At 36.9% G+C, this 19,789-nt stretch overlaps 1 protein-coding gene across 1 annotated transcript; it reads left to right on the forward strand.

Annotated features, from left to right (window-relative positions):
- The first annotated feature begins 338 nt into the window (after window positions 1-338).
- znf148 (zinc finger protein 148) lies at window positions 339-15,818 on the forward strand. The gene is made up of 8 exons (XM_059342169.1): window positions 339-470; window positions 5,882-6,285; window positions 9,432-9,557; window positions 10,608-10,731; window positions 11,568-11,651; window positions 11,750-11,868; window positions 13,069-13,584; window positions 14,504-15,818. The coding sequence occupies exons 2-8, from the start codon at window positions 5,902-5,904 to the stop codon at window positions 15,641-15,643; spliced, it is 2,493 nt and encodes an 830-aa protein (XP_059198152.1). The 5' UTR covers window positions 339-470; window positions 5,882-5,901; the 3' UTR covers window positions 15,644-15,818.
- Window positions 15,819-19,789: the final 3,971 nt, after the last annotated feature.

Genomic DNA, 19,789 nt, shown 5'->3' on the forward strand with positions numbered 1-19,789 from the left:
AGAGTTGTTCACCACTAGAGATGTTCACCACTAGTTGTTCACCACTCGTTTTTCTCCACTACCAGTGTTCATCACTAGAGTTATTCACCACTAGAGTTGTTCACCACTAGATCTGTTCACCACTAGAGTTGTTCACCACTCGTTTTTCTCCACTACCAGTGTCCATCACTAGAGTTGTTCTCCACTAGAGTTGTCCACCACTACCAGTGTTCACCACTAGAGGTGTAATGTTCACCACTAGAGTTGTTCACCACTCGTTTTTCTCCACTACCAGTGTTAACCACTAGAGGTGTTCACCACTAGAGCTGTAATGTCCACCACTACCAGTGTCCACCACTAGATGGCGACAAATAGAAAACTTCCCCCCTCCATGAAGTGTGATGGTGTATTTGATTATTCCGCACACCATCATCACACTGTAGTCTTGCATAACAACCATGACAGCTAAACGGCTTTAAGACGCTCAGCAGGTAAGAAGAAACAATGCAGATTCAGCCGTTGATGTTTTATTTACGCGCTCGCTGAGCCGTTTGTTGTTGTTTGTCTTCGGAGCGGAGCTAGCCTGTTAGCCACCGTTAGCTCCAGCAGCAGAATAACACTGTGGCCTATAGAGCGGAGCGGCTAAAGGAAGCTGCAGGCGCTAACTAGCCCCGCCGACAAGTTTGGAGAAATGTGCAAACGGAAGTTGTATTTTGTGCCATGTGCGTCGTTTGACGTGATATATAATGTGTTGTTGAATACTGCACGTGTAGTGCTGAGAGGACGAGGTGTCAACAGGATATTACAGCAACACACACTAATGTTTGTAGTAACTCGTTAGCATGTAGCTAACTAGCCTCAAACAGGCCGGAGACGGTCGTCAAGGTGATGCAAGTGACGCACAGCTTCCGGTCACTGCCTTCAAAGTAAAAGCATTTACTTTGAAGGCAGGTTATCTTTGACCATTGAAACTGGCCTGCATGTTTATATAGAAACAAAAGAGCATCTGTTAGATATAGAAAACAATGTGAATAGTGCAGTGCTTTTTCTCAGTAACGTAAAATAAGATTAATATTAAGATTTCCTTTATTCCTCCCACAAACAAGTAATTTGTGTTGCATTAAGTGAGGCACTTTTTGAATTTGTTTAAAAAAAGGGAAGAACTCTTCCTTCTCAGCTGAGACCCGCTAGTTTATTATTTTAGTTGACCATTGAAGCTGCCCTGTATGTTTATATAAAATCAACAGAATATCGGTTAGATATAGAAAACTATGTGAACAGTGTAAACTAGAAATATAAGTAAATAAACAAGTACAACATTAAATAAAGTATTAACAATTTACAATATAAATACGTATAAATATAAAAAGTATTAACTTTTTTTTTTTTAAATAAAATAAAACACTTTAGGAAAATTATATACAATGTAGACAAATGTGCACATTTAAATCAAAAAAAAATATATTAAATAAAATAGTCTATGAAATAAAATGGGTCAGTCCTTTTCTGAAACAAATATATTTATATGAGAAAAGAATAACAAACATTACAAATTAACTGTGTGTATAATATATATAGCATAGTTTTGAGGGAACACATGCCTCTGTAATGGTTTTAAATTGACCTATAAAAATGAGCATGGTTCATGCCTCAGACTCTAGAAGCAGTATTCATATATTTCTTTCAATAATTTGTATTAGTGGTTACAATTTATAATGTCTTCATACCTAGCCGGTGAGTTGCATGTGAAGTGGTGAAGGAGCTTTTATTTTGAAGGGTCACTTCCTCCTTAGGTTTAAGTGATGTAACAGCTTGACCAGCGGCTAACTGGCTAACTAGCTAACAGACTTAACCCACTTAACCTGAGTGACACACTGAGTGTGTTTACATAGTGAACTAAGTGGTTGTTGTTGTTGTTGTTGTTGTTGTGTTTATAAACCGTGACAGAGACTGATCTGTCTCTCTGTCTGCTGGTCTCAGTCCTTTAACAGACACATTATAAACCTGTTACCAAACGGTCCACTAGTGCTCCGTTATCTACTGATTTACACTTAAATAATCCGCTCTGGTTGAAGTTTAACAGCAAATAAGAGTTAATATAAAACCACTCTCTCTGTTCTGGAGATATCAAGTTATCATTATACACTGACATTTGACACACATATTTAAATAAAACCTGCCTGGCTCAGGAGTAATGTACAGTAACCTTTTAACCCTCCTGTTATTTTCATTTCTCAGAAACAGCATAATGTTCATGGGTCAATTTAACCCAGGACTTGTTTAATTATCCAAAAAAAACATTTTTTATATTTCATTAAAAAAATCATGACTAACTATAATATTTATAATATATATAGATATGCATATTTAGTGCAATGGTGTTCTTTATCTCTCACAGATCAGGTTTAATGAGGATAATTCACTTGTTTTTCAGTATAAAAATGCATGTTAAAACATTTTTTTAATGTACATTGGAAAGACCTACATATAAAATATAATGGTTTTACATGACATGGATTTTTTTTTTTACATTTTTGAATTTTGTCTTTTATGAAAAAATACTAACAATTTTTTTTTTTGATTTTTAAACTTTGAAATGGGTCAATTTGACCCGCAACATAACAGGAGGGTTAAATAAAATACTTATTTACACTATACTTTGGCTTATTAAGGAAGCAGCATGTTATTATTATTGTTGTTGTTGTTATTACATGATCAACTTTCTGAGCCTTTTCACTCTGCTTATATCACGTTACACTGTATGGAACATTTAGAAGGATAAGATCACAAAAACAACATCTGACCCAGTTACAGAAGTTGACAGATTTCTGAGAAGAGACATTGTTTGTGGAAAAGATGTGGATCAAAAGTCTTATTGTTGTCTAAGCCAGTAGTTCTCAACCTTTTTGAGTCGCGACCCCCAATTTAACATGCATGTTGTCCGCGACCCCCGCTCACTGAACACAATCTCACACAGTTCAGATCACCCAAAAAAGAAACAAAATGACCAAAAAAAGACACAAAATGACTAAAAAAAGACACAAAATGACCAAAAAAGGAAACAAAATGACCAAAAAAAAAGACACAAATGACCAAAAAAAGACAAAAAATCACTAAAAAAGACACAAAACGACCAAAAAAGACACAAAATGACAAAAAAAAAACCCCACAAAATTACCAAAAAAAGACATGAAATGACCAAAAAGACTAAAACACATGAACACATGAACACTTTAACACAGTGGAGACAGAGCTGACTTCCAAAATGATTTGGCGACCCCCAGAAATCATCTCGCGACCCCAATTGGGGTCCCGACCCCAAGGTTGAGAATAGCTGGTCTAAGCTAACATGTCATATTGTAATAGAGATAATCTCATCTAACCCTATATGTTCAACTAGTGAATGAAACTATTGGGACTTGTATATGTATTATGTTTATTACAAAAGAGGCCCTATGTAACAAGGCTAATTGTACAGAAGTATAGCAAATAAGAGAGTCAATATTTAGTTGTGATTTCTTGTATTATAATTACCCCAAAAGCTGCATATATTGTTCTTATCTGACATGTTAACCTCCTTATTCTGCTTGTGCAATGTTTTACATTAAGCTCATGTAACACACGTCATTTTTGTGTGTCCGTCTATATCAGGGATGGGCAACTTAAATGCTGCAGGGGGCCACAGTTTTTCATGTTCACGACCACAGGGCCACATATAGGAGCATCACTTAACCAGATATGATGAAACTGCAATTTTAAATATGTTTACAGTGCAGTAACTTAACATATTTCATTCTCAAATGCATGTATAACAGAATAAATAGGAATACACTTACTTACTTACTGTGATTTCTTTTTTTTTTCAGTGCAAGAACAGCAGACCAACATTAATTGCAAGAAGTAATTTTGTGCGTTTTTACACTGCACTTTTAAGATTTCATGCTCAAATACATGTAGTTGTACTGAGGGCCACTTCAAGTGAGGGTGAGGGCCGTATGCGGCCCCCGGGCCTCCAGTTGCCCATCCTTGGTCTAACCAGGGCAAAGGTGGGAAAAAAACAGACCTAAAAACACAGCGTTGTGCCATCAGTGTCTGATTTATTAAACTGTGGAACTGATAAACACAAACAAAATTCAAACGTTTTGAAAGAAAAACAATTTCAAACATTTTAAATGTTAATAATCCATGACTAAATATATTGCAAATATTTCTCCTCACTAAAATGTAGTAATTCAAACTAATGTAGTAAAAACAGTGACCATAAAACTATAACTGCTACGCTTCAACCACGACTCCATCTTAGAGTTTTCAGGTGATTGACAGGTTGGGTCGAACCATCCTTTTTAGGAGAATGACATTGAATAGTTTTTAAAAAACGATAACTAACAAACTGTATTTTTTGGTTATAAAACTAACTAAATTATAGTGAAAATGTCCTTCGTTTTCATCTTTGTCAACTTTTTTCATCCGTAAACCTTTTTGGTTGATATGAAATCTATTTCATCTATCTGGTTTCATGACTTAATAAACTTATTGGGGCTGAGATGGATCAGACAAAGGAAATAAAGGAAAATCTTTTTTAAATATGGCACCCAACAAATACCCCATTACAAACAACTAAAACTAACATTAAAACTAATAAAAAAACTAAACTAAAACTAAGCATTTCCAAAAAATAAAAACAAATTAAAACTAACTGAATCTGAAACCAAAAAATCACAACGAAATTAAAAGTAAAACTAATGAAAAATCCAAAACTATAATAACCTTGGAACACACCAGTACGGCAACAGGTTGGTCTGGAAACCAGTAAGGACATAACACTGGAATTAAAACTCGGTATCCCTGCACATTAAAATTATATTTTATTGTCACAATTCGAAAAAGGAAATTGTTGGAAACTACAGAACACAGAAGAAAATTAGAGTGGAAAAAATGATTTGTGCTTCCATACCATGATTCTGATTTGCTCCAGAAAAAGAACAAACCGACAAAAAACCAAACCAAAACCTCCTTGGTGAATGTAATAACAGCCTTATTGGTAGCTTGGAAGTGTTAGCCTCCCACCATAGTTATATCTTAGTCATTTGAACTCTACATCTTTGTTTTTTTATTTTATTTTATTAATTTTAACAAAACACAACATAAATAACCAATGGAATAAACACAGTAAAAAAAAAAAAGAGCAACAACAACAAAATCACAAAACCAACCTAAATAAATAGATAAAACAACAAGAATAAATAAGAACGTTAACACATTAAATAACATTAAAACTAAACTAGACACAAACAAACACCAAACATAATTACCACATAAAACATACAGTATATCAGTAAACTTAATAACCTAAGAGAAAATAATAATAAAGGGTTAAATTAAATGCCAGCTATGCCCTTCAATAAATAAACCTTTCCCACCTTTCCAAATACCGTCCAACATCACCATTCCTATTAGCAATATAACCTTCCAAAACAAAATAACGTTTAATAAGCATCCTAAATTGATTGATGTTCAAAGAATCTGCATTGACAGCTTTAAAAATAAATCTTTTCCCCAACAACTACATCTTTGTTATCTTTACATCAAGAACCACAATAATAATGTGTTATTCTTCTTTCCCATAATCTTTTTTTTTTTAGAATTTTATTTTATTAATTTCTGTGGGTCATCATATTAGGTACCAGGAAGTACATCAGAACAACAGAAATTAAAAATTAAAAAATAGCAATTTCAGAATTTCATCAATATCAGTTTCATAGTATTTTATCATATTATTATATATTATTTCCCATGATCTCAAATAAACCAAAAAGAAAAACTTCTCCATTGACTTTGTGTGATATTGAGTTTTCCAGGATTGCACAGTCATCTCTGTGTTTCTTTTCTTTTTTTTTCCCAGACTCAAGTACTCTATGTAAGATGAACACTGAGGACAAGTTGGAGGGTTTGCTGCTGAAGTGCAGCAGTGGAGGAGTAGATGGAGGAGGACGAGTCGGGCTGGGCGGAGGAGGAGGAGGAGCAGGAGGAGGAGGAGGACTGGTGGTGATGACTCTGGGGGAGCGATCCCTCGCCAACCACCCTCTGTTGGCTGAGGACGACGATGACGAAGATGAAGACGAAGACTTGACCGGGAGCTCGCTGGTTACGCACGACCTGGTTCCTCCAGAGCAGCTGATGATGCAGGAGGAGATGACAAAGAACGGTAGAGGAGGAGGAGGAGGAGAAGAGGAAGGAGGAGGCGAGGTGGGAGTGCATTTCCCCCTAAAACTCACCAATAAGTTGCCCTGCTTGCTTCATATGCCAGTGAGTCCATGACCAGTAGTTTATGTGTTGATTAGAGTATTTATATATCTTTATATATATATATATATATCTTCAGTCTGCACATTATTAGTGACGCTCCTCTCATGTCAACCCATGTAATGCTGAAAAACACTATTATATATCAAATCAAATCAAACTTTTCTAAATATGACAAACCCTAGTAAGGGTGAGTATTAGTAGTATAGCATTTATTTATAAAGAAAGAAAAACAATTGAACTATATCGATATGGTCTAATTCCGTATCACATTTAAAAATATGTTGATATATTTTTATGTCGATATATCGCCCTGCCCTATTAGCCAGTCACATTAGCCGGTCACATTTGTCGGTCACATTAGCCGGTCACATTTGTCGGGCACATTTGTCGGTCACATTAGCCGGTCACATTTGTCGGTCGCATTAGCAGGTCCCATTAGCAGAGGTCACATTAGCTGGTCACATTAGCAGGTCACATTAGCAGGTCACATTAGCAGGTCCCATTAGCAGAGGTCACATTAGCTGGTCACATTAGCAGGTCACATTTGTCGGTCACATTAGTCGGTCACATTAGCCGGTCACATTAGCCGGTCACATTTGTCGGTCACATTAGCCGGTCACATTAGCAGGTCACATTTGTCGGTCACATTAGTCGGTCACATTAGCTGGTCACATTAGCAGGTCACATTTGTCGGTCACATTAGTCGGTCACATTAGCCGGTCACATTAGCAGGTCACATTAGCAGGTCCCATTAGCAGGTCCCATTAGCAGAGGTCACATTAGCTGGTCACATTAGCAGGTCACATTTGTCGGTCACATTAGTCGGTCACATTAGCAGGTCACATTTTTCGGTCACATTTTTCGGTCACATTAGTCGGTCACATTAGTCGGTCACATTAGCTAGTCACATTAGCCGGTCACATTAGTCGGTCACATTAGCCGGTCACATTAGTCGGTCACATTAGTCGGTCACATTAGCAGGTCACATTAGTCGGTCACATTAGTTGGTCACATTAGTCGGTCACATTAGCCGGTCACACATTAGCCGGTCACATTAGCAGGTCACATTAGTCGCTCACACACTAGTTGGTCAGTAGAGATTTTTAAGCATAGCTCCATTAAACTGTGCATGTAAACACACTGAGTGGCATGCCAAAGTATCTATTTGCAAGTTACTAAACCCTAAACTGCATGGGATTGCATTGATTGTGATTGAATTTTGTTAAAACAGCAGTCTGAAATGCAAAAAGGTGTATATAACATCCTAAAGTATATTGCACAAATATTAGAAGTATTAAGCCCCACAGAACATCAGTGAAACAACGCAAAGGATTATATATTATTGTAAGGATCACCTTACTCCCTCTGTGTACCTGCTTCATACTCAGAGTTAAAGAGTCAGGAGCCTTCATAGAAATACAGGCATTAGCTGAAGTGTTTATGCTTTTGTAACGCTGCAGATTAAAGAGCACAAAGATACAGCTCATGTGAATTTAAAAGACAACTCTTACTGTGAGTGTAAACATTGAGGATAACCTGCACAGATCCAGGATCAGGCTCAGGGCTGCTTAAAGGGAAACTTTGCTGATTTTCAAGCAGCTTTGTGTCATTGTAGTGTGTATAGTTATATGCAGATGAACGGTGTTTAGTTTTCCTCCGTGCTGCCGGATGACGCGTGTTTTGCAGGTTGAAAATCCCTTTTAATTCTTATTTGTTACAACTTGTCTGTTACTTCCATAGTTTTCAAAGAATCCTTTACAAAATCATGCACCAGATTATAAGTATTTATGGCTGTACATAAGAACATGTAAAAGTAATAATAATTACTTTGCACTCTTTATAAAGCTCCCATGCTCATCTTCAGACTGAAGAACTGTCTGAAACGTCACAGTAGTGGTAAAATATATATATATATATATACACACACACAGTGTTTCTCCTAGAATTCTTTTCAGCAGTGTTGCCAACTCCTCAGTAAGGAAAGTAGCTATTGGCTCCAAGAAGTCGCTAAAAGTCGCTAAATAAAACACCCTAAACATGTTTAGAACTGCAAGTGCACTGTCTTCTGTCACAATTCCAACCCTCCTCCTTCATTCGGCCTCTGGACCGGCTAAAGTGACCCAAAAGAGACTCTGACTGTAAACCAGCCAGTAGAGACTTAGTGCATGTGCAATTTGCAGACTGGATGCAAAGGGGTTAACATCCCCTCCGGCTCTGCAGCTGGGAGAGACTGCTGCAGGAGGACTGGGCCGATTCGACTCGTTCTTGCTCTTCTTAACGAGACGCGGAACGAGTCTCCAAAAGTCTCCAATAACACCAGAAAAAGTCGCTGGATTTGTCGCTAGTTGATTTTTTTGAAAAATAGTCGCTAAGGGGGTCTAAAAACTCGCTAAGTTGGCAACACTGACACTCGCTGCCCTAAGGAGCTACGCTGCTAATTTACGTTAGCTGCGCTACTCGCTATGAAGACCGTGTATAAACCTTGATGTCCTAATAGGGTTTTTGATGCCTCGTTGATGACTCAAAACAAGTTGAAAATAACGTCTTGTGTTGTTGTGTTCACACAGTGCGAGTTGAAATCATTAGTGGCAGTGCGCCGCTGCTGAATGAATGTAGGGGAAACACTTGTCAAAATGAAAAGAAAAAGTTGAAATCATGAAAAAAAGGTCAAAATGAGAAGAAAAAGTCGAATATATATATGTGTGTGTGTGTGTGTGTGTGTGTGTATTCACAAGTTCTGCTGACTCTATTTCCCACTCTTATCTAAGAAAAATATTTTACTCACACAGTAATTGTGCTAAAATCTTTAAACGTGGCTACATAATTTAAAGTCAGTCCTATGTAAGATGTGCAGGTGTTCCCAGGCCAGCTGTGTGGTTTCTCAGCAGGTCCCAGGTTCTCTAGGAGTCTTGTGGTCTGTTGTGGCTCCAGCAGGAGGTCCTCCTCCTCAGAGGAGGCTTCAACCATCAGCTGGCCTCTCAGCCTGTAGAGGAGGAGGTGCTCCGTGGTGAGGAGCAGCTGATTATCCTCTGCCTCCTGCCCTGTTGCACCTGCCCGACCCCGATAAGCTGCAGGAGGAGTGGGGGGGCTGTAACTGGGTCAGGCTGCTGTTAAACGTCTCCATATCTCTGGTCCGACTCTCACAGCTGAGCATCAAGCAGGAGCTGAAGCTGTCGGAGGCTCCAACCCAGATAAAGAAGGACAAGAAAGGAGTCAAGGACCTGCTGCAGTGTCCCAAGAAGAAGAAGAGGAAGCAGCGCTCACCAGCAAAGGTCCATTTCACCTATTCATCTATTTTATAAAAATGGTCTTAACTGCACTGCATAAAGGTGTCTAAAGACCAGATAAAACAGTAAATCTGAGGGAAATGATCTTGCTGCATGGACAGATAATTTACCTTGACAAGATTTCTTAAGTCAAGATTATTAAATCTAGAAATAAGCATGTTGAACACTTGTTAAAACAAGATGAATTATCTAATACAGGTGTCTCAAACTCAAATTACCTGGAGGCAGGATCAAAATGACCAAAAAAAGACACAAAATGACTAAAAAAAGACACAAAATCACAGAAAAAAGACACAAAATGACCAAAAAAGACACAAAATTACAAAAAAAAGACACAAAACGACAGAAAAAAACTAAATTACTTAAAAAAGAAATAAATGACCAAAAAAAGACACAGAATTACCAAAAAAGACACAAAATGAATGAAAAAACACTAAATTACTTTAAAAAAGACACAAAATGACCAAAAAAACGACACAAAATGACAGAAAAGACACAAATTATTTTAAAAAGACTCAAAATTACCAAAAAAAGTAATTAAAGGGACCTTCCACACACAACACGGTAAAGTGCCATTCATATAAAACTCACATTAAACTTTCATATCAAGGTGGGGGCCACAAAATATCATCACGAGGGCCACAATTGGCCCACAGGCCGCGAGTTTGAGACCCCTGCTCTAACACTTCTAAATCTAAAGTTTTTTTTTATCTTGGTAAGAACCAAATAATCATCAGGTCACTCTGCTCGGGCCAGTTCATCACTGCTGGCAGCTTTAATTTATCTTGTTTTAAGAATTAATTTCTTATTTTAAGTGTTCAACATGCTTATTTCTAGATTTAATAATCTTAATTTAATAAATCTTGTCAAGGTAAATTATCTGTCCATGCAGCAAGATCATTTCCCTCAGATTTACTGTTTGATCTGGTTTGAGACTCAACACCTTTTTTGCAGTGTGTGCTTGTGTGGCAGTTTATCACAGTAACAACTGTAAAAGTGAATCTAAGACTATAATCTGTTTGTTTGCTGTTGTAGATTCTCAGCATCAACGATGACGGGTCGTTGGGAATACAAAACCCAAAGTGTCACATCTGTGTTCACTGTAACGCTGCTTTCAGAACCAACTACCACCTGCAGAGGCACGTCTTCATCCACACTGGTAGGAACCTTCTCATTAGTTTTAGTTTTAATTTCCTTGTGATTTTTTCTTTTCAAATTCAGTTAGTTTTAACAAGTTTTTAGAGTGAGTTTGCTGGTTTTAATTAGCTTAAATAGTTTGGAAATGCTTAGTTTTAGTTTAGTTTTTATTAGTTTTAATTTTTTTGTAAATTTGTCACTTTTTTCTTGTAAATTTGTCACTTTTTTCTCGTGAATTTGTCAATTTGTCTCATAAATTTGTCACTTTTTCTTGTAAATTTGTCACTTTTTTCTAGTAAATTTGTCACTTTTTTCTAGTAAATTCGTCACTTTTTTCTCATAAATTCGTCACTTTTTTCTCATAAATTTGTCACTTTTTCTTGTAAATTTGTCACTTTTTTCTTGTAAATTTGTCACTTTTTTCTCATAAATTCGTCACTTTTTTCTCGTAAATTTGTCAACTTTTTTTAGTGTTTACCCCAATAAGTTTATTAAGTCATAAAACCAGATAAATGAAATAGATTTCATATCAACCAAAAAGGTTTATGTATAAAAAGTTGACAAAGACAAAAACGATGGACATTTTCACTATACTTTTAATTTTGTAACCTCACAATACAGTTTTTATTTTTATTTCAGTTAACGAAAATGTTTTTTCAATTCTAGTTTTTGTTATTTCGTTGGTTTTCATTAACTATAATAACCTTGATATGAATGAACGTGTTTTAAACGGCATTATATGTTGACAGTGGATGAAAAAAGAGCAGTAACGTTAAATTAAAAGTCCCTTTGAGGATGAAATTCAATATCTATAATGCTCTTCATATCCAGATGTGTGTTTTATTCTTCCATCTCCAGGTGAGAAGCCGTTCCAGTGCAGCCAGTGTGATATGCGCTTCATTCAGAAATATCTCCTCCAGAGACACGAGAAGATCCACACTGGTGAGTGGAGATGAAAGCAATCAGCATGCAGCAGGATTTAGTTTAATTTAGAGTCCACTGAGCCTTTTTCTGCTTCCTTTCTTTGTGTCTTTGTGTAGGTGAGAAGCCTTTTCGCTGTGATGAGTGTGGTATGAGGTTTATCCAGAAGTACCACATGGAGAGACACAAGAGGACTCACAGTGGAGAGAAACCCTACCAATGTGACTACTGTCACCAGGTGAGAACTCTTTTTATCTGCTAGTACATTAGTGCATGTGGAAGGTAAATGGGGATGAATCAGGTATTAAAAAAACAGCAAACAAACTGAAATGTGGCTCATATTTATGGTCTACAGTCATGGAAAAAAATATTAGAGCATTGTTTTGTCTAAAGGTACATTAGTTTGAACAAATATAATGATAACAACAAAAATAGCTGATAAGAGTTTAATTTAAGAGCTGATATCTAGACATTTAACATGGTTTTATTGATAATAACCAGAATCATTATCAAGATTTTGTTCATGTTTGTGTGTTTATACATGTGTATATATATATATATATTAGCGTTGTCACGATACTAAAATTTTCAAATCGATACTGATACTTCGATACTCGATACCATTTTCGATACCACCAGGATAAAAACAAAGACCCCAAAATTTAACAGAAATATTTTTATTAACAAGAAAAATGCAACATGTAAAAATGAACAGAACCACAGGTTAAATATTTATAATAAAAACAGTTGTGCAAAAAGAAACTGCAACTATGATAACAAGCTTCAGGTCTGAGGTAGTGCAGAAAAGAAATAAATAAATACAATAAACAATAACAATTAGAACAATATTTTGAGGTTGTATACTGTGCAAGGGGGGGTATCGATACTTTTGAAAATGAGTATGTATATGTATATATGTATGTATGTATGTATGTATGTATATGTATATATATGTACATATATATGTATATGTACATATATATGTATATGTACATATATATGTATATATGTATATGTGTGTGTGTGTGTATATATGTATATATATATATATATATATATATATATAGATGTGATATCATATGATATATTGTACCAGCATTATATATGCATATAAATACTTGACTATACAAGATATACATACAATACATAATTTACTAAGAGTATAGTAGAAAGTGCAAAAGGACAAGAATATTATATATATATAAAATATCAATACGATCAATATTAACACATATCACATGTGATGTAAAGTATTTGTTCCAGTATTTGGAGTGTTGAACAGGTGCCCAGTGCAGAAAGTGACAGTAGATTTAGTAGTTTCTTGACTCCAGGTAGATTCTTATTATTGCCCCATTTTAAGTTTATTACTACTCTGTCTGTTGCTGGTCCAATAAATGTATTTTTTTATATATTTTATTGTTTTGCCTCCTCTCCACAGTATTTCTCCAGGACAGATCGGGTTCTAAAGCACAGACGAATGTGTCACGAGAACCGAGAGAGGAAGAGCAACAAGGCAGCCGGTCGAGTCGCTGCTCTGCGTGAAGCCGATCCTCTGGGCCTCCCGTTCCTAGCCAAAGAGTGTTCACTGCCCAAGAAGAAGCGCCAGAAGTGTTCAGACAAGAGTTCAGACGCTTCCAGCGCCGCCCAGACGGACGCCGCCGCCGCCGCCGGGGAGGAGCCGGAGGAGAAGGAGGAGCAGCGGCAGAGTAAGATGGAAGGCCTACCTCTCTACGTCGTCTCCTCCAAGGTGAAACACGAGTACGTGATCACAGATTACTCTGTGGAGCTTCCTGAAGAAGCAGCCAGTCCTCCTCAGGACGGAGACGTGTCCTCAGAAGACACCACTCCTCCCAAACTGGTCCTGAAGAAAGTCCCCAAGAGGAGCCTCAAACAGTCCTCCGAGCAGACGCCTCCTTGTCTTTCCACGCTGGCCTCCTTCGAGGAGACCACCAAGGTGCAGTACACCTTTTTTATTTATTTTTTTTAATTTTGTTTATTAAGTTTTTTCACAATAAAACACAGACATACAGGAACACTCAGAACAGAATCCCCACCCCAAAAAGTAAAAATAAATGAATATATAGATCAGGGGTGGCCAACCTGTGGCTCTTTAGGCCACCTGCAGGGGCTCCCCATGGCTGAGACATAAAAAATGATATACATATTTTTACATTAAGATATTCATTTATCAATGGTGCAGACCAAAAGCTATTTGTATTCCTCAATTGTAAAATTGTATAGCCTTTTTACAGCAAATTAAAAAAGTTTTGACATTTAAGTCGACTAAAATGTGCTTCATAGCTTACAAAAGTCTCTGGCCTGGCGCCTTAACCTTCAACTTTGAGTTTAGTTTTGAGTTCCCCGAGATAGACTAGTTTTCAAAATCATATTAATAAATGCTCAATATGACTTATTAGGCTGTTAAATTTTCATTTTAGGCTCAATATAAGATTTGCAGCTCCATTCTCTCTTTTTTTGGGGGGGCTAATAGTGGCTCTTTAGTTAGTAAAGGTTGCCCACTCCTGATATAGATAGATAAATAATAATAATAATAATAATAATGATCAATAGATGACTAAATCTAAGATAATATAAGTTGAGTATGTTGTAAAAGAGGACATATATAAACATAAAAAGGAGAGAATTTTACAGAAAGAAAAAAAAACAAGCAAAAAACATTAGAGAAGTACAGTACATACTGAATAGTAATTAAGCGGGTTATCATCTTAGCACAATGAAATCTGTGGTTGTCCTAATGAACTTGAGTCATGCAGCTCTGATTTCTCTTCTACATATTTCAGAAAAGGTTGCCAAATCTTATTGAATTTGCCAGCTGAACCTCTTAAGTGTGTGTTTTATTTTTTCCAATCCAGGTGCAGTACACCTTTGAGATAGTGGACAAACAAGGGCTTTTAGAGGTGGAGAGCAGCTCTGAGCTGGAGGCGGTGGAGACGCTCCATGGAGGAGGCGGAGCGGCCAAGCCGGCGGCGGGCAGCACGAACTACGACGACGCCATGCAGTTCCTGAAGAAGAAGCGCTACCTGCAGGCCGCCATGGCCAACAACAGCCGCGACTACGGCCTCAACGCCAGCAGCATCTCCTCCCAGCCGCCCGGAGCTCAAACCGTGGTGTCGGCGGTGATCGAGGAGACGGTGCCGGCCACCATCCTGGAGCCGCCGCCGCTCAGCACGGACATCAAAGCCTCGCACGACAAGAGCGTTCTGCCCGACGAGGTCCTCCAGACGCTGCTGGACCACTACTCCAACAAGGCCAACGGCCAGTCGGACATCTCCTTCAGCGTGGCCGACACCGAGGTGACGTCCAGCATCTCCATCAACTCGTCCGACGTGTCCGACGGCGTCCCCGTGGAGGCTCTGGGGGCCTCCGGCGCCCAGCCCCAGCCCGCCACGGAGAAGGTCAGCCTCCTGCAGGAGTACTCCAAGTTCCTGCAGCAAGCTCTGGAGAGAACCAGCCAGAACGACAGCTACCTGACCAGCCAGAGCCTCAGCCTGGTGTCGGAGAACCCGACCTTAGCCGGGCAGCCTCTGTTCTCCACGGAGAAACAGTTCCCCTCCCCCAGCAGGTTCAAATCAGGGATGAGCTCCCCGCTGAGGTCCACCTTGGAGAAACCTCACTTCGGGCTGCTGGTCGGGGACTCGCAGCACTCGTTTTCGTTTTCAGGTGATGAGACCACGCCTCCCTCCGGCGTGTCCCCGGCCGAGGAGGACTTCCTGGAGCAGGTCTCGCCCTCCAAAAAGACAGACTCCTCCTCCTCCTCGTCCTCGCAAGGCATCCTGCAGACGTTTCAGATAAGCTCCTTCGATCAGAACTTCAAATCTCACTTCCAGACGTCGAGATCTGGATCCACCTCGCAGTTCACCGTTGCCAATGGACAGTTAAGCCTCCGAGGACACAGCACAGACTTCTCAGAGTTCCCCTTAGTCCGAGTCACCGAGACCAGGTCTCAACTGAACTCCTCCCCCGACGTTTCATCCGGTGAGACCTTCGGCTGAGGGCCGACAGGGAAGGAGCGAAGGATTCATTTCTGTTAATAATTTCAGCGGCACTTTATCTCATGTCTCCTGTTTTGCCAAAACGAGTCCCGTTGCAACTTTGTGCTCTTTCTCAAAGCATTTACGGTAAAACTTTAGATGAAATAACACATATTCAACATGAATTAGCTGCTTATTAGCACTCAAATAAGGAACATATTGGCTCTTAATGAGTCATTATTAAGTAGTTATTAATGTCTTATTCTGCATGGCCTTATTATACAACCAGTAAGACATTAACCAAGAGTTTTCCCTCAATAACCTCAGAATTATTATTATTATTATTGCTTATTATTAGTAAGTAAGGAAGTTGTTGTATATGAGTTATGATCTTAATATGCTTTATAATATGGACTTTATAAGGTGGTAGTTATAGGAACAGACTATATTCATTAAGTGTGATTAAGGAAGAATAATTATTCTTGTGGTACTACCATCTTATAAAGTCCATATTATAAAGCATATTAAGATCATAACTCATATACAACAACTTCCTTACTTACACAGTAAAAAAACAACTGTTGTTTTTCGGTAAAAAAACGGCAGCTGTGGTTGCCAGAACTTTACCGTAATAAATACGGTAGAACTTTATTTAATATTACGTTAAAAAGATATTGGCTCTGTTGATTTCACGTTTAAGATTTTATTACATTTTTTACCGTATAAATAAAAAGTATTTCCATCAAAAGAAACACTGTTCTACCTCAGAATTATTGGTTATTAGTAGTAGGTAAGGAAGTTGTTGTATATGAGTTATGATCTTAATATGTTTTACTTTGTATGGACTTTATAATCTCTACTTATCGGTGAACGAAACCATGGAAACGGCAAAAAGCGGCAACCTTCTCCAGACCTTTGACGTGACTGGTGGCTCCTTTTGATGATTGGAGGAGGATTGGTAGATTGTAATGTCAATCATTAAAATACAAAGTGGCTCACTGGTAGAAGAACACTGGTGCAAAAAAATCCTCCACCAGTCACGTCAAAGGTCTGGAGAAGGTTGCCGCTTCTTGCCGTTTCCATGGTTTCCTTCACCGCTATGTAGAGATTATAAAGTCCATATTATAAAGCATATTAAGATCATAACTCATATACAACAACTTCCTTACCTACTACTAATAAGCAATAATTCTAAAGTTATTGAGGGAAAACTCCTAGTTAACCCTCTGGAGTCACCGATCACGGCAACATTATCAAATCATATGACTTCTTCATGATGTCATGGCGTAAAAACGAAGCAGTTCGTTTCTCTGCCATTAACTTCCCTCTAAAATACTGTCTTAAACATTTAACATGGTTTTCTTGATAATGATTTTGGTTATTATCAAGAATGTTTCCATGATTGTAGATGTAAAAATGACTAAAAAAAGACACAAAATGACAAAACATAGATGCAAAAATGACCAAAAAATGACACAAAATGATCTAAATAGAAACAAATTGACAAAAAAATAGATGTAAAAATGATCAGCCAAGTAAAACCGGAGATAAGGTTAAATATATTTAGTATAAAAATATAGAACGAGATGTTCTCCTCATTTTACCTCTTATATGCAACTTGTGTCCACATTTGCATCATTTTGTTGAGTTTCTTTGGGTTTAAAATGTTGAACCAGTAAGTCAAAGTGAAAAAATAATTATCAGGTCATAAAGTTGAGGTTGTGCTGATAAAAAAAGATACCAACATGACGTGGTAAATATTGTTTTAAGTGTTATATACAGGCAAAAACGGCCAAAATAGCTCCAAACTGCAGAGTGTTAATGTCTTACTGGTTGTATAATAAGACTATCTTTAAAATCAGAATTTTGACTTTAAAATCAGAATTTTGACTTTAAACTCTGAATTTTGACTTCAAAGTCACTTTAAACTCAGATTTTTGACTTTAGTGTCACTTTTTACTCAGAATTCTGACTTTTAAATTGACTTTAAACTCAGAATTTTGACTCTAAACTCAGAATTTTTACTTTTAAAGTCTCTTTAAAATCAGAATTTTGACTTTAAACTCAGAATCAAAATAGCCCCAAACTCCAGAGTGTTAATGTCTTACTGGTTGTATAATAAGCCCATGCATAATAAGGCATTAATAACTACTTAATAATGACTAATTAAGAGCCAATATGTTACTTATTTTCATGCTAATAAGCTGCTAATTCATGTTGAATGTGTTCCCTAATCTAAAGTGTTGCCGCATTTTCTTATAAAACATATTGTTTTGTTTTTAAGTGCAACCTTATAGAACGAAAATAATCATAATAATTAGCATTTCCCCCTTTAAAAACAGACTAATTGCAGCTGTGCGTGGCTAATATTTCTTGCTCCAGAATGTAACATTGAGAGATTAAGCGACCAAAGTAAAAAGCAAGAAATAAGAGTGAAATATTCTCTCAGACCATTGCCACAGAGTTTATGTTTAACGTGCTGTCAATCACTCTTGCTGCTTGATGCAATATTTCCACTTATTATTAAAACATAGGCCCTATTTATATATATAATGCCTTTCTGCTCTTACTGTAGCTACCTCCCCCTCGCTCTTTATCTGGTTATATTTAAGTCCACTCCTAGAAACTTAGTGGTTTTTTCCAGCAGTGTAACTTCGTAAATTGTCTCCTGAAATGACAACTTAATTAGATTCTTCTTCACTTTATGTTGAAGTCACTTTACAGTCACCTGAGACGGGTGTGTCCACATGAAATGTGTAGAGAATGCTACAGAAAAGATTTAACTGATTGTATTTATCTGATTTTTTAAAATTAATTTTACAGATTTGGGCCTAATTTAGTGGGTGTGATGCAAAAAAAAGGAGTAGTTATACTTCTAAAGTTATACTTCTAAATCATCAATTTAAAAGAAAATTAATTACTTTAATTAAAGGTATAATATGCAGGATTATTAAAGGTATAATGTGCAGGATTTTCCTTTAAAAAAACAAAACAAGACAATGTATAGAGTCATTCAAAAGTAAACTCTCTGTTTTCTTCAATGTCTACAGTCATGGAAAAATTATTATACCGTTGTTTTCTTCAAGTTCTTGTTTATTTGATACCTGGTGCAACTAAAGATACATTTGTTTGGACAAATATAATGATAACAACAAAAATAACTCATAAGAGTTTAATTTAAGCACAGATAACTAATGATTTTGGTAATTATCAAGAATGTTTCCATGACTGTAGATGTAAAAATGACTAAAAAAGACACAAAATGACAAAACAGATGCAAAAATGACCAAAAAACGACACAAAATTATAGAAATAGAAACAAATTGACTAAAAAATAGATGTAAAAATGACCGAAAAAGACACAAAATGACCAAAAATACAGTCATAGAAAAAAGTTTACCTTACTTTCTTGTTCATTTTAATGTCTGGTACAACTAAAGGTACAAATATAATGATAACAACATAAACAGCTGATAAGAGTTTAATTTAAGAGCTGATATCTAGACATTTAACATGGTTTTATTGATAATGTTTTTGGTTATTATCAAGAAAACCATGTTAAATGTCTAGATATCAGCTCTTAAATTAAACTCTTATCGGCTATTTTTGTTGTTATCATTATATTTGTCCAAACAAATGTACCTTTAGTTGTACCAGGCATTAAAATGAAGGAAAAATTGAAGATAACAATGGCGGTATAATCAAGTTTGAATGCTGTTTTTAGAAACCGAATGTGACGAATCCTGCATATTGTGCCTTTAATAAATTCCCTTCGTGGCACAGAATTTAATGAAAAATGAAAAAAATAACCCCCGAAAATATAAAATGTAGGTATTAAAAAGCTGCTTGGCAGGCCTTTAATACTTCCCTTCAGCAGTTTGTGTTGTAATGAAATTACTTCAGAGGATTGTGCTTAACTTTTTTGTACAATTTGCACAATTTTTCACTACAGGGAATGTAGTCTGTAACTTTCAGATTTGGATTATTTGAAATTACACATGATCTCGTCACTTCTAACGCAGCTCTGATAGCGGAGCTGCAGTTTTATAGTTCTTTGATTGTTCTTCTTGGAAGATGCACAGGTTTTTGGGGGAAACAATATTGTGATTCGACCCCTCGATGTATTGATTGAAACTCAAAGTTTTATTCTGAAAGGCAGTACACATG

The sequence above is a fragment of the Centropristis striata genome, chromosome 10 (assembly GCF_030273125.1).
Source record: "Centropristis striata isolate RG_2023a ecotype Rhode Island chromosome 10, C.striata_1.0, whole genome shotgun sequence".
Lineage (NCBI taxonomy): Eukaryota > Metazoa > Chordata > Actinopteri > Perciformes > Serranidae > Centropristis > Centropristis striata.